At 46.3% G+C, this 15739-nt stretch overlaps 1 protein-coding gene across 1 annotated transcript in view; it reads right to left on the bottom strand.

The window, feature by feature from the left end:
- The window catches only part of LOC126518688 (O-acyltransferase like protein-like), a 232157-nt gene that overhangs the window by 103374 nt on the left and 113044 nt on the right, over nt 1-15739 (bottom strand). Inside the window, exon 6 of the mRNA XM_055064923.2 lies at nt 11942-12173. Within this exon, the coding sequence (XP_054920898.1) occupies nt 11942-12173 (232 nt within the window). The remainder of the gene's footprint in view (nt 1-11941; nt 12174-15739) is intronic.

Below are 15739 nucleotides of genomic sequence, written 5' to 3'. Positions count from 1 at the left end.
ATCTTCATGGCCGGTTATTTCTTTAAACACAATACAATCCCCGGCAAAAAGTTTAATAGACACTGAGTCAGGGATTAATTGCACTAAATCATTTACATATATAAGAAATAATAATGGCCCCAAAACGCTCCCCTGGGGAACACCGGATGTAACGCTGAGCATCCTAGATACACTAGATTTGATTTCAACAAACTTCTTTCTATTAGTTAAATATGCCTCAACCCATTTGATGAGATATAGCGGCAACCCTAGGTTATTTAATTTTAGAAGTCTTCTACAGTGTGGAACCTTATCAAACGCCTTAGAAAAATCTAACAGAAGTATATCAATTTACCCAGAACGATCTAATGCTGCTAAAAAGTCGTGAATAGTTGTTACCAGTTGTGTCGTCGTGGACATTCTATTCCGAAAGCCGTGTTGGCAAGGAGATAAGACACTATTATCTGCTAAAAGCACTGGATATTGTGAGCACAATAAGATCTAGTAACTTACTACAAAGAGAAGTTAAAGAAATCGGCCTGTAATTAGAAATTATTGACCTATCTCTTTTTTTTAAGATGGATATAACGTGCAATTTTCCAGTCGTCCGGAAGTTCGCAACTACGCAAGGATGCATTAAAGACCTTTGCCAAGAAATCGCCTATCTGTATGGAATAGCGCTGTAAACATGTATTTGGGATTTGATCTGGTCCTATACACTCCAAAAACAAAGAGAGTTCCGGGCACTCTCTTTGAGGGAGTAACTAGTTGTCCCATATTTCACTCTCTTTTCAAGAGTAGATCGGCCCTCTTTGAGAGAGAGTAGGGCAACTCCTCCTGACTGAGTTGTGTTGCTCCACCGCAAGGGAGCGCTAGTACTCTTCCGCAGAGTGCTAATACTCTCTCCACAGGGAGTGCTAGTACTCTTTCAGAGTGCCAATACTCTCCCCACAGGGGTAATATTACTCCCGCGGATGGAATGCTTCACTACTAACCGAGTACTTCTACTCCTCCAATGCGAGTGTTTCTACTCCCCCAAACAGTGCTTGTACTCCTTCAAAACAGAGTGCTAGTACTCCTCCCAATAGTGTGAAAGCACGATGTAGATCTATGGTCACGTTGGAATGGATTCGCAATACTTACATGTGGGGAATATTTTATTCCTTCATAAGCAGCTTCTGCACTTATGCTTCGTGAATGGGATGCAGTCTGTAGTGGCTGAGTTATTCACATGAAACATTTTCTCTCTTAAAAGGTAAGAAATCTTTATTGATCAGTCACATGACAAACTGAATAATAATTTGAGAAACATACTGACAAACATAAAATCAGATTACAATGATGCCCATGAAATTTAGAACACATCTTGTAGTAAAACGTAAGTATGTTCTGTAAAGTTTCAATCAGTATTACAGTGTATAAATATATTTTAATTTCAATTGGTTTCTTCTTTTCAAAAATAAAGTATACAATTGAAAGTTAAACATAGAACAAACATGTGAAAACTCACATAATATTGACACTGTGATCGAAGAAAAATATACGCCACATTACTGGCCAGCAAACGCATTTCTGGCACAAAACGCGTGCACTTACATGGCAGAGGTTACCAGATGAGCTGCTATGCACGGGGCTGGTAATGTAGATAAATTGTGCAAGAAACTTTTTTTGTGTGGCATATTCTAAGACCGCAGCTCATTTGATAGCATCCTGTACACCATATGGATTTTCCTGACTGAGAGTACAGTGCATTTAGTAATGTATATTGTAACGATATTAGTAAAACAACGATATTTACTAAAGGCGAACTTGTGCCCACAAGTAAAAGTCACTGCGGTCGTGAAGAAGTCCGCGGCAGTCGCGTTCTCAAACTGGGCTCGAACCGTCTTCCTCTTCTCCTCGCGTGACACCTCGTGCGCATGGCGCATGCAAGCCGGGTCCAACTGGCTGCCCGTGCCACGAAGATCGCTGCCTGTTGTTGCTCAACAACACCACTGTACGGCGTGCACAGTGCCCAATGCAAAGGGCGCGCAACTTGAATGTCACCAAGTTTGTAGTGGCATTATCCCCCTCCTTACCGTATCGGCCCGATGCGTGAGAGGAAGTAGGGGTTCCTGTGGGCTCTCACTTTTTTTTGTTGTTGTTCATGACCTCTCCTGGTAGGGTTTCATGCGGACAACATGCAGAACTTCCGTGGAGTTGCGCTGTCTTGGGCTCTCGTGTCCAGCGGATTTCACTTCGTAAGTGACGTCGCTTATACGACGAAGTATTTCGTAAGGGCCAAAGTATCGGCACAGAAGCTTTTCAGACAGTCCACGGCGTCGCACTGGGGTCCTTACCCACACCTTGTCACCGGGCTGCTAATGAGCTTCACTACGGCGCTGGTTGTACCAGCTGGAGTCGATGCGTTGTTGGCGGCGTATTCGGTACCTTGCCATCTGTCGTGCCTCCTCGGCTCGTTGCAAGAAATCATCTAGGTCAGATGAGTTATGGTTTTCTTCATCTAACGGCAACATAGCATCCAAAGTTGTGGTTACTGCTCGGCCGAATACAAGTTCAAACGGGGTGACTCGGGTTGTTTTCTGAACGGCCGTATTATAAGCGAAGGTGATGTATGGCGAAATCTCGTCCCACAGCCTATGTTCAACGTCGACATACATCGAAAGCATGTCGGTCAGTGTTCTGTTGAGGCGTTCTGTTAAACCGTTTGTCTGAGGGTGGTACGCCGTAGTTTTGCTATGATCAGTATGTGTCATTTGCAACAAGCATTTCATTAGGTCCGCAGTAAAGGCCGTTCCACGATCGGTAATAACAGCTGTGGGAGCGCCATGTCTGAGCACGATATTGTGGACAAAGAATTTTGCAACTTCGACAGCCGTTGCATTGTACAGGGAATCAGGTTCTGCGTAACGGGTCAGATAGTCCGTGGCCACAACTATCCACTTTTTGCCTAAAGATGATGTTGGGAAGGGTCCAAGGAGGTACATACCGACTTGTTGGAATGGGGCTTTTGGTAGCTCTATAGGCTGGAGGAGGCCGGCCGGTTTTACGGATGAAGTCTTGCGCCTTTGACACTCGCGACAAGTCTTGAAGTAGTGCTGCACTGATGCTAATAACTTGGGCCAGTAGTATTTCAGACGAATCCTGGCGACTGTACGGCTCACGCCCATGTGTCCAGACGTTGGCTCATTGTGACATGCACGCAAAATTTCTTCTCGCATAGATGTGGGTACGACAAGTAAAAACTTTGTCTCGCTGTTCTCGAAGTTTCTCTTGTAGAGGACTCTTCCTCGCAGACAGAACGAGGATAGCCCCCAAAAGAAAATACGCGGGAGTTGAACGTCGAGTCCCTCCAGGCGCTGTATAAGTGGAAGCAATTCCGGGTCATCTCGTTGTTGTTGAGCAATTTGTGACGCGTCATCAATGCCAAGGAACGCGAAATCCTCTTCCTCTGACACAGTTGTCTCGACGGGTGCGCGTGACAAGCAGTCGGCATCGCTGTGTTTCCTCCCGGATCGGTATACGACAGTAATGTCATACTCCTGAAGCGTTTGCTCCATCTTGCTAGTCGTCCGGATGGATCCTTGAGATTCGCCAGCCAGCAAAGCGAATGGTGATCGCTGACTGCTCTGAATGTCTACCATAGAGGTAGGGCCGAAATTTACATATTGCCCAAATGACTGCAAGGCACTCTTTCTCGGTTGCGGAGTAGTTTGCCTCTGCTTTCGAGAGCTTACGGCTGGCATAAGCAATTACTTTCTCCTGGCTGTTATTCCACTGCACTAGTATGGTGCCGAGGCCGACGTTACTCGCATCGGTATGAACTTCAGTGTCGGCTGTCTCATCAAAATGGGCAAGGATTGGAGAAGCTTGCAGGCGTTTCCTTAACTCGTCAAAGGCGTCTTGTTGTTCGCTTTTCCATAAGAATGGTTGATCTTCTCTTGTCAGTATTGTAAGGGGCTCAGCAATGTTTGAAAAGTTTTCCACAAATCTTCTGTAGTATGCCCATAAACCCAAGAAACGTCGCACTGACTTTTTGTCTGTGGGTGTCGGGAACCTCGCAACAGCTGCTGCCTTTTCGGAATCTGGCCGAACGCCTTCAGCACTGATGACGTGTCCGAGAAACCGAAGTTCATCGAAGCTGAATTGACAATATTCTCACGTAAGGCTGCAGGTATAGCTCGCTTTGCTCATATTTTACATAAAGTTATTCATGTATGGATTGCACTCCATTGTTTCAAAGTGTGTCTTGTCGTGGTTCTGCAGGAATATCCTGCCCGGTCTCAAACCGATACAGAGGCGTATTATATTACCTATTCAGTTGGCGTCCTCACCAAAGTAGTTTCCTGGTGCTGTTGGAATTAATCCGTTACACTTTCTTACAAATAAGTAAAATTAAATTTACAGTATTATCTAGTGTGTAGCAAATGAGTATAAAACTGCAAGGAGCATTGACATTAAAATCTTGGCATCAAATTTCTTGTCATATATGGCAGCTTTTCATTCCCATTACGTTAAGAATGCTATACTTCTGAGGAGCAGCTTGCATAATTACATTATCAATTATTGTGACTTGCTGAATATGCAATCTAACTGAAGTATAGCATGGCTTCAGATGTGATCCAAAAATGAGATGGGATGAATATGATGCATCAAAGGTGACATAAGCATAATTCAAGCAGGGAAGTGCACAAAAAAGACAAACAAGGAAGCAAAACACACTGAGAATGGCACCATCCTGTTTCATATATCCCTTCCATGCACGTGGATTTTGCATGCGACTATGCATATGCACAATGAACCAATGACCTGAATCCAAAACTTTTTTCCTACTGATGTGGTTAAGATGCGCTAAAGTAAGAAAAAATATCGCACTTACAGAATCTTCGTATCAAAACAAGTACATATGTGTCTAGGGAAGATTAGTACATCACCGCACTGTGCACTCTATCTTAAGTCTAGAAAAATTATGTCTACAGAAGCCATGAAATTAAGGAGCTTTTGCTTAACACTTATGTTCACATCCGCCAATTGATGAACAAGTGTTCTACTCAGATACTCTCAGTTCTTTGCATTGAACACATCCCTACCCCCACTAGCATACTTGGTAGGCAAGTAGATTGAAGAAACCACAATTTTACATTTTTAAAATAATTTTCAATTCCAAGTGACTCTCTGGCTTTTAAAGTCGTAAGGTGTGCACCACAGTGTACACAGTTAAAGGCCTTAATTGCTCCTTGCTTTCACTTTGGGAGGCACAAGCAGTTCTAACGAACTGCTTTCATGAGCATGCACGTAAACGATAATGACTTCTTAAAATTGGATTCTCTTCTCGCAATGCTTCCCTTTTCTGGAACCTAAAAGCCATAATTCTAAAGTTAAGTTGAAGAAACAGTCAAAAAGGAAGACATGAAAATCTGCCTGCTTCATCTCAGCATTTACAATACAGAATCACAGTGGTTTCTATTTGCACCCTTGCATTCACATGCTGTTAAATGTAAGCTATTACAGCTGTTAAATTTATCTAAGCACCTAAGTAAGCACGAGCTGTTGCTTTTTACAATGAACACAGGTACCGTGCTCATTGAAAGTATGTATCGTGTTACTAAGAAAATATGCAATTTCATTTTACCACTATTTTTATCACGTGGATATATCTCTTGAGAAGCAAGACAAAAGGCAGTCACTTCTCACAACTAATCAGCTTTTTTTTTTAAACATATTTCTGACTTTTCAATGGCACTTACTACTAAGTGTTTGTCTCCAGAGAGCATACTTGATTTTGACTTTCCCATCAGAGACATTGCATAAATATACCATGTTAACATGACTGCCTAGAGCACGTGAGAATTTTCACCTTGGTGTGACATACTGTATTTTGATTTTGTTGACATTTAGTCAAATGGTACACCCAATATACCCACATTCTAGTTTTCTTGTCCAAATGGCATGGCAATGTATTTTGATTCTTTGGCGTGCGCTCCTCTGCACTTCGTGAAGTGGCGCTGCGCTGGCTCTTTGACATCCTTGTGTGCTTGCAGCTGCCTTCTTGAGTTATATAAAGCGGGTTCATGAAAATATCGTGTGCAAAAGTCAACACGAGCACATGGAGTAAACAACATCAAGACAGTCAAGGTCCTGGCACTAAAAGAAAGTCTTAGCTCTTAGTCTTCCTACTGAAATGCATGCGAAACATCTAACTGACTTCAATAGTCAACTGCTAAACTAACTTCAATTTCTTAGATTTAACCAAAAAAGAAAAAAAACGGACAGTTCATCCTCGTTTGGCACCAATGCTAAAATACTGCTAATCAATAGATTATTGGTCATTGTCAGATGTCATAGGTCTATCATTAGTCTGTCGCAAACACCACTTGTGACACATTCTAAGCACGTGCCCAGTGTGCCCCCCGCACCATCTCTGGTTGTGCCACTGCTCAAGCCATAATTTGAGGATCATATCTGCAAACATGATGCTCAGTAGGGATGAAAATATGGTCCTCCAGTTCAATGGATATGACTGGACGTGCCTATAATAAAGGGCAACAAGGCTTGTTATGGCAAGCTTACCCACATTTCAATAATAACGAGAAAGTTCACTGTGGCCTGCATCTAAGCTTACTAAAAGGCATGAACTTATTTTCATTTATGAGGTGCGCAATGGAGTTCATTTTGACAGACCGGACTACTGCTGCAGTTTGAAATCTAGCATTTTACATTCCTGAAGGCATGTAAAAGTTGCTGTTATAGCCCGCAGTTATTAGTTTATTAGACCAACTTTTTGTGTACGACAGACGACTGGTAACACAGAATTAAATCAGCGTTTTATTTTGATAGTTTATTTCTATACTAAAAATATTAAAGCGATAAACACATTTTGATCTGGCCTGCAGTATCAAGATGCACACATAACGCTTGTAATCCCCAGCGGAAGGGTGATTTAGCTGTTCATATGACAGAACTCTGAAACGCCAACTCATATTAGCAAGTGCACAAGCATGTCCAAAACAATAAGCCTATGCAAAGCGCCCCTGCAATTGTAATTACACACAGCAGCCGTTATATACGATACCGATGCCTAACTCGCTGCTTGACAATTCACCGAGTTCGTAGACATCAGCACCCTTTCAGATTCGCACCGTGCTCGAGAACCGCAACAGGAGACATAAAATTAGACATAAAATCACACCATATCAATACATGAGCAAAAACAGTTCAGTCTTAGGGCTAAACACCATGAGAGCGATTTAGTGCGCGACGGCGACGAGCGGCGGTTTCGAGCGACAAAACGGGCCGTCGCTTGAACAGATCGCTGGGTTCTGGAAATCTAGAAATCGTTCGTCGTCTCCCGGAAGCGCTATGAGCGACTAGCCAATAGCGCGAAGCTGGAACTGGATGTACATCGCTCAAATACTACCGATTGTCGCGCGAAACGAGGAAACGATTGAATTTTTACACGTGCGAGGATAAGAACCTACTGCAAGACTTTCGGAAATATTTTATGCTACTTTTTACAGTAAAATACATAAACTTAAATTACTAAAGCACGCCTCACGCTAGTTTCGACGCGTCTTTTCAGCCCTCATACCGGCAACACCGGGGAGGCGTCGCTCAATTTCGTCGCTCGGACGGAGTACGACTTGTAGGCGACGAGCGAACGCGATAGCCATCTCCATCGCATCGCTTGTAGCTGTCGCGCGCAAGATCGCTTACATGGGGTTTATACTTTATTCAGCATAAAACATGGGTTCCTCATGCGTTTTCAGTCAGTTCAAGATAACGCGCCCAACTGACCTCTTGCAGCATGCAGCTGAACGCCTGCTGCAAAGTTTCTACCTAGCACTGGTGCTGCACGTAACTTCAGTGGTCGCAGATTACCGATGGGCGAGACACCGTGAAGCGCGCGGCTTATGTATAACGAAAGCATGCCGCCAGCAAAATGACGCGTTCTGTTACGCGACTCCTTATTTCAACAGCATTCCGTACACAGTATATTGCCAAACTGAATAAATTCAGCACACAAAACGCACGCTAAGCACGCTCCGCACAGGTTCGGAATCATGGGCTGGTGAACACACCATTTTAAGCGTCCTCTCGCCTCACGTCTTACTGAACATACCATGGTTCTGGCAGCGTTTGCGATTTTCAAAGTTCTTGCGGATAGCGGCAAGTAATAAAATCACATGAAGATATCGCGACGATGGCTTTTTCGATTGACATCGAGAGACACAGCGCGCGATGCCTAGTCCGTTGTCAATCGCGTCGGCTAAGCGCCGCAACGATTTCCTGGCGAAATCATGCCATATACGCAGAATGTGCACCTAAGTTAGAATTCACTTACCGTGGAGGATTTGTTGTTATATCCAACGAATGACGAACGACTGTCCTGTTTTCGCGGCAACGCGAGATGGCTGACACACGATTTCCCTTGGATGGCCTTCGTTGCTGCTCGCTAGGCGGGTCACCTTTCTCCGGTGCTGTGTTGTTCCGCGACGTTGAGCGCGCTCGGTGGAGCAACTCCGAGTGAAAACGTAGAGCGCTCGCTACGCGTTCCTTTGAACTGTGGCTGCCTATTCTCTTAGAAGCAAAACGGTGTGTTCTTTGCTCTGCGTGCGTGACTGATACATCGCCATGTTCGGGGCCAGGCTCCTACAGTTGAAGCAGAAGATTACGCTACGTATTGTTCTCTATTGCCGCAAGAGTAGAACGGGCTTTCTACTCTCTCTCTGAAGGGGAGAGTGAAAAGCACATTTCACTCTCTCCTTCGTGACGTAGTGAACAAAGAGAGTAAAAAAACGCTTAGAAGAGTAAATCGGCCGCTTCACTCATGCGATACCCTCTCTAGTTTTTAGAGTGTACTCTTTCTGGTGTTCAACTTCCTTAACATCGCTAAGACACCTTCCCTTGTGACGATAGGAATGTCCATATGATCAAGCATAGCGGGTTGGTGTACGTAAGCACTTGACGGAGAGAAAACCATCTGAAAGTAAATATTAAAAGCCTGCGATATTATAAAGGCGTCAGTTTCGAATTTCCCGTTCAGTTTAACTTTATTTACCGCTTCATTGCCTTGACCCAGAAATCTCTAAAATTCTAAATCTCTAAAGTGACTTGATAGTAATGTGTCCGCGCTTCATTTACTTTAGTTGCCAAATTTCTTTTCGGTTCATTTAAGTTCTCGGGTGTTACGTCTATACGCTAAGTCGCTTGAGTCTATGTTTAATATGGATAATATCCCTAGAGATCCATGGGTTTTTACGGTTCTTACGTACCTTCCGTAATGGTACATATTGTTCAATGGAGAATATGACCGCCTTTTTGAATTGTGCCCACAAGGCATGAACATCATCAGGCGTACTGTGGTTTAGTGCAGTGTCTAAGTAATCTGTGACAGATCTATGATCTGCGCGGTCAAAGTCATTAATGAGTACTCGAATGCCCCGCAGACCTTCCATAAGACCAAGAAAAAAACAATAAGCTGTGATCCGACACACCGGGTTCAGTACTAATAACACCACTTAAAGACATATCACTTACAAAAAGTAAGTCCAAGACAGCACTGTTGCGCGTACCTTCACCGACAATTTGATCAAGGTTCAGAGCTAACATTGTGTCTAAAATAACATCACTCGATTTAGATTGCCCGTAAACTAATTTATCCCATTTAATAGCTGGAAGGTTGAAATCTCCTGTAGTAATCACGTGTCGTGGGTGGTTTAGAAGAAGATGGTCGTAAAGTTGTTCGAGAAATGATTCTGACATTTCAGGGGCTTTATAAACAATACAAAGCATAAATGTAACAGCATTAACAGTGACGTTCAGAAACAGGCTTTCGTGATCATGAGTGTGGTTAGTCAGACATACATCAATACCGAGTTTGGAAATAACAGCAACTCCTCCGCCACGTGTGCCTCGATCCCGCCTGTGTATCTGATAGCCGGGCGGAATAACTTCATCACCGTGTACGCCATCATACAACCACGCCTCAGTGATAGCAACCACATGAGTGTCGTAAGTCAAAAGCAATATTTCTAGTTTTCCCACTTTGTTCACAACGCTTCTGGCGTTAAAAGAGAGCACACGAACATTCTTAAGAGCAGATCGTGAAAGCTACGCTCTTTGTGTAGGATGTTTCCCGGATCGGACAACAACACGCGTGTTCAATGTTATTCTGAGCACTGGAATCTCGAAATGACATCATAGGCGTGCTTCAACTGCAATTTCTTGCCTACGGTGGAAGTTGTACGTGTTAGATTTCCCCATTGTTTATAACAAGGGTTCAGCATCTTCCATTACTATTTTCCCGAAATTGCTGCACTCCTACTTTTCTGAATTTCTTTTTTTTAAACCAGAAAGCTACAAATATTTCAGAATTATGCTATTTTCTTCATTGCGATCGCCCCACAATAGAACAGTAGTCATCCTGGTGACTCACGGTGACGACATGATAAGGGGATCATACTAAGGCTTAAGCAGGCTGATGTGCACTGTCTTACAACCGCGACACCGCAGGTCGTCAGATGGAGGTTCGACCAGACAGTTTACAGCAGATGTACAGGCGGTGATCCGATAGGGTCCATGGCATTGAGCCAGCAGCTTAGACGAAATACCGGGAACGTGAGGCGGAATCCATCACCAAACGAGGGAGCCGACACGGAAAGTGATAGTGTTCAGGCTGTGGTCATGCCGATTCCGCTGGTGAGTTTGACGCTCCGTCGTGAAGGTGCGGGCAAGTTGGCGGCATACTTCAGCGTACTTGGCTACTCCTGATATGGGCCTAAATTCAGAGGCGTCGGGTTGGTATGGCAATACTGTGTCGAGTGTGCACAAGGGTTCTCGTCCATACAACAAAAAGAACGGCGAAAAAGCAGTGGTCCCTTGATTCGCAGTGTTGTAAGCGTATGTTACAAAGTGAGGAAGCATGTCCCAGGTGTAGTGGCCCTACGCGGCGTATATAGTGAGCATATCGCGAAGAGTGCAATTGAAGTGCTCAGTTAATCCATTGGTCTGAGGATGGTGCGCAGTAGATGTGCGGCGGATGACGTGGCACTAGGCAAGCAGGGCTTCAACCATTTAGGAAAGAAAGACACGCCCTCTGTCACTGCGGAGTTCTCGAGGAGCACCTTGTGGAAGCACGAAATCGCACAGGAGGAAGGAAGCAACCTCACGTACTGTAGCGGCAGGAAGGGCGGCTGTCTCAGCATATCGGGTGAGATGGCCAACACCAAAAATTATTCATCGGTTTACAGACGTTGTTTCGGGAGTGGGCCGTAAAAGTTGATGGCGACGCGATCGAAAGGCCGCGCAGAGCAAGGTAAGGGCTGAAGAAACCTGGGCGAGCGTTTCGGAGCGGCCGTTGTTCGTTGTTGGCAGGCTTCGGAAGCACGGATATACTTAACGACAAAGGTGTACATACGGCGCAAGTAGCAGTGGAGCAATCTTGCGTAAGTTTTCAGCACGCCTGCGTGAGCACTCTGTGGGTCGGCATGAAATGCAGCGCAGATGTCGGAGCGCATGTGACGAGGTATTACGAGAAGCCCCTTGCGACCATCCGGTGTATAGTTGGGGCGATAGAGCAGGTTGTCTCGCGCGGTAAAATGAGAGACTTGACGGCAGAGCTCGCCGGAAGGCGGGATGGTGGTTTAATCCGACAAAAGGTCGAGCAGGGAGACAATCTACGGGGCCTTTCGTTGCTCCGAATGCATGGTCTCAACGTTGAGCGCTCAAAGAGCGCTGTACTGTGCCGAGAGAGACTCTGTACCATGGGGTAGTGGAGAGCGAGAAAGGACGCCCGCGTCAGAATGCTTGTGGCCAGACCTGTTAACCACTTGGATATGATACTCTTGTAGCCGCAAGGCCCAGCGACCCAGGTGACCCGAGGGCCACCTTGGTTCGACAACCAGCAAAGAGCGTGTTGGTTCGTGACGACGTAAAAGGGTCATCTGTAAAGGTAGGGTCAAACTTCCAAGAGCCCAGGCTATAGCCAGGCACTCTTTGTCAGTGGTTGAGTGGTTGATCTCGGTCGTTGTGAGGGTTCGGCTCGCGTAGGCGACAATAAGCTCGTTATACCTAGGCTTGCGTTGCGCGAGCACCGCACGAAGGCCCACGCCACTGGCACCTCTGTCCACCTCCGTGGACGCCTGGTGATCGTAGTGCCGGAGTATCGGGGGAGATGTGAGCGGCTGGCGTAGCGTCTGAAATGCGTCATCACATTCAGGAGACCAGTTAGACATGTTGGTGCCAACTGTGACAAGGCGCGTCAAAGGAGCGATAATGGTCGCGAAATTGCTCACAAATCAGAAAGGGTGGTCATAATTGTTCCAGCGGCTACGTCAAGAACGGCAAATGGAAGTGGTAGAGGTGTGCGGTGAAGCAAAGTAGGTGAGGGCGTGAACAGTAGCTGGGCGTCCGGAGCAGATGTACAAAACAAAGGGACTCGTGTTTAGGTGCTTGGCGGCAGATCAGTATCGGCGGCCACAATAATCTTTCACAGAGCCGTCATTGACTGCGGACGCAGTCAGTGGCGACCCTGTGGCGCGAAAGTCCTATGCCAGGACGACATCGTGAGAGTAGGAAGGTCGCACAAGGAACTCAATCGTTTAATGTACGTCCTGAATAACGATCCTACCGGTGCATGTAGCTGAAGGTTCGACGGGCTCCATGGTGGCAGTACGAAGTGCAGGGTCAGAAAGTGATGTGGGGACCTTCCAGTTCTTACGGAAAAAAGCTTCACCTATGATGGAAATGGCAGCGCCCGTGTCCAAAAGGGCGAATGTAGCGGCTCCTTCAACATATTTTATAATGTTTTGCGGCGATAGTGGAGGTCTTGGGCATTTCGACAATCGTGCAGCTCTTGCCTCCGAAGCTGCAGCCCTTCACTTCCCTCCTTGGAAGGCGGGCAACGACGCATCAGCGATATCGAACGGCGACGCGGTGATGGTGAACGACGGCTGCTGAAGTTCTGGCGACTGGTCCAGAAGTTCGGTGACGGGTTCGAATCAGCCTACTGGTGGGCTACAGGTACGTGTGGATCAACCACGACGTCTGGACGCGTAGGCGGCAGCAACAAAAGCGTGCCACATGTCCCGCGAGACCGCAGGAGAAGCATATTGTCCGATTGTCCTACGTGCGCCGTGGATCTTACGGCCTGAAGTACTGAGGGGGCATTTGAGGCACAGGGAGAAGTGCTGGGCACGGTGGCAGCGTCCGGTAGGGAAGCGTCGTTGTTCTAGGACGCGACAGGACTTCTGCTGACGTCAGCGGTACGACAATGAGAGCGTGCTGGTAGGTTGGCGGAAATGTCTCTGCAACCTGCACGCGGATAGCCTGCTGCACGGCCGAGAACAAACGTTGGACAGACTCCTGGATGAGAGGGAGCAGCGAGACTGGCGGGCCACGTTTCACGGATGAAGGCTTGGATTTCAAGCAGCAGAGACCCGTCATCCGTCTGTGCGGGAGAAGTCGCCAAACTGAAAAGGGAGGCCACGTGACAAAAAGTTTGGCGGGCGAGCGCGCGTTGCCGCTGTAATTCGTCGAAGCTTTCTCAGTAGGTGACTATGGCTGAAATGGTAGCAGAATTCTTAGCCAGGAGCCTTTCAAAAGTGTCGTCTTCAGTGTCCTTCAGGATTTGTTTAATCTTCTCTTCCGTAATCATCGTTCGGCTTACTCGGTTGCAGACATCGATGATGTCCTCGATATAACTAGTGAAATTCTCGCCCGGCTGTTGCGCTCCTTCGCGGAGGCGTTGTTCCGCGCTAAACTTTCGCACGGCCGCACGGCCAAATACCTCTACGAAAGCAGTCTTAATGTCATTCCATGTCGCATTATTGGCATCATGGTTTCGGAATCAGAGATTGGCGACATCCGCAAGATAAAAAATAAAGTTGGTGAGCTTTCTCGGATCGTCTCATTTGTTGTGGCTGCTCACCCGTTCGTACGACGAAAGCCAGTCGTCGACGTCAGTACTAGCGGTGCCACTGAACACAGCTAGGTCTCGCTGGCGAAGGGCACCACAGGTGACTGGTCCAGTTGAAGTGAGTCACTTACCGGCGTCGTCTGGCACGGTCTTGGTAGTAACGGTGGGCAGAGTGCGGTTAGCGGGTTAGCGGGTCCAGCTCAGGGAGCAGCCAAGCAGTCCCAGCCAAATGACAGCGCGAGCCAAAGCAGCGACACCGACCCTTTGTCTTCATCTTCCTCACTTCAGGAGCCATGCGACCGCCGTACCGTTTGAGCTATCTTCGTCATTACAATACAAAAGGAGGAAGGCTTTTCGTGAACGACGAGCTTTCTGATAATCCAGAAGGTGTGGCTGCTCATGAGATGAAAGGTGCTGCGAATTCAGGCGTCGACAGTTTATCGCACGGCTTCCTACGCCAAGGAAGAGACTTTAATTGTGATCATCACTATTTATGTCCACCTGCCGTGAAAATGCCTCTCCCAGTGATCTCAGCCGAAGCCATTCCGTGCCACTAACTCCCTAATATCGTAACACTAATTCTTTGCTGCCTCCGGCGACGTTTTCTGTTTCAATGGCACCCATTCAGCTAGCCTTAATAAACCATCAGTTATCTGTTACATGCATTGCGTGACCAACCCACTCTCTTAATCTCGACCGCCAGCAAGACATTGCACTAATGCACCCATCCATCCTTCTGCTTAATAAGTTAGTGCCCAGTATTTTCTCCTGAATTTTCCTCTAAGATGAAACGGTGAAAAACAAGTGGTCTTTATTTCGACACGTGGCTAAAAATTATTTTCCCGTTGTGTTCTTCAACGTGCACTCACTCGAACACGGAAACAGTTGCCAGGAGTGCTTATCTTGCAGGCATGCCGCACTCAGCAGGTCACTCATCTATAGTTGAAGTCGTATTTTGCGGGGATCAATTGTTTTCAGTGGCATTTTGAAGGAACATTAGCGGTAATATTTTTGACTTGTGGTTAGGCCTCAATGCGCTGTGCGTGAATTGCATAGTGACGGGCACGCGCGGCAAAGAATTGCAGATTCGTTTGACCGCCACCGATTTTAGCACCACCTTGACACGCGGAACATGAGTGCAATTCATTATTTCAATATTTCAAAGCTGCCAAAGAGGTAAAGAACACAGCGCACCCGGCGAACGACGCGAATTTCCAGCCGCGGGGTTTTCGTTCGTGGCACGCGAATTTCTTGTTCGCATCCTAAACTGTGTTCGTGCGTATTGAATTGACTAATGCAGAAGTACTGGTGGTAGCAGGCTTTATCGCTTTTTTTACTCTTTAAAGCTCGAAAAGCTCCGTAACAATCACTAGCATTTTGTCTTTTCTTACATCGCACCTGAATGCACCAGTCGTATAACTGCGTAATATTGCGCTGAGTATTGCACGTCACATTGTGTTCCAAATCGCTTGTCATGGGCGCCATCTTCTGCGATGGTGACACTGTTCGATGAAATTCTGGTGGCGTCGTACGACGGCCATGGAGAACGGGGCGCGGTCTTCAAAATAAATTCAGGCAGCATTTATTATCTTTCAGTCACTTACGGTGAAACCACTTTCATATCACTTTAAATATTGACACGTGAACTCGTTTATCTTTTACTGGTGAGCGCTTTTAATGTCTAAGAAATGTTATCGCTCAGCGCAGGACGCGCTTACATGTATCGGAAGTTTCTAGAATGTTATCGATGCTTCTATCCGGTGTCTGTTGTCGCCGAACCTTGTTGTAATCTGATTGCATGTATGCGCAACGCGAATGGTGTAGAACTTTGTGGAAGGCACGCGG

Source organism: Dermacentor andersoni, chromosome 1 (genome assembly GCF_023375885.2).
Source record: "Dermacentor andersoni chromosome 1, qqDerAnde1_hic_scaffold, whole genome shotgun sequence".
Taxonomy (NCBI): Eukaryota; Metazoa; Arthropoda; class Arachnida; order Ixodida; family Ixodidae; genus Dermacentor; species Dermacentor andersoni.
Note: the sequence above shows the minus strand (reverse complement) of the source record. Positions and strands in the feature narration are given on the sequence as shown.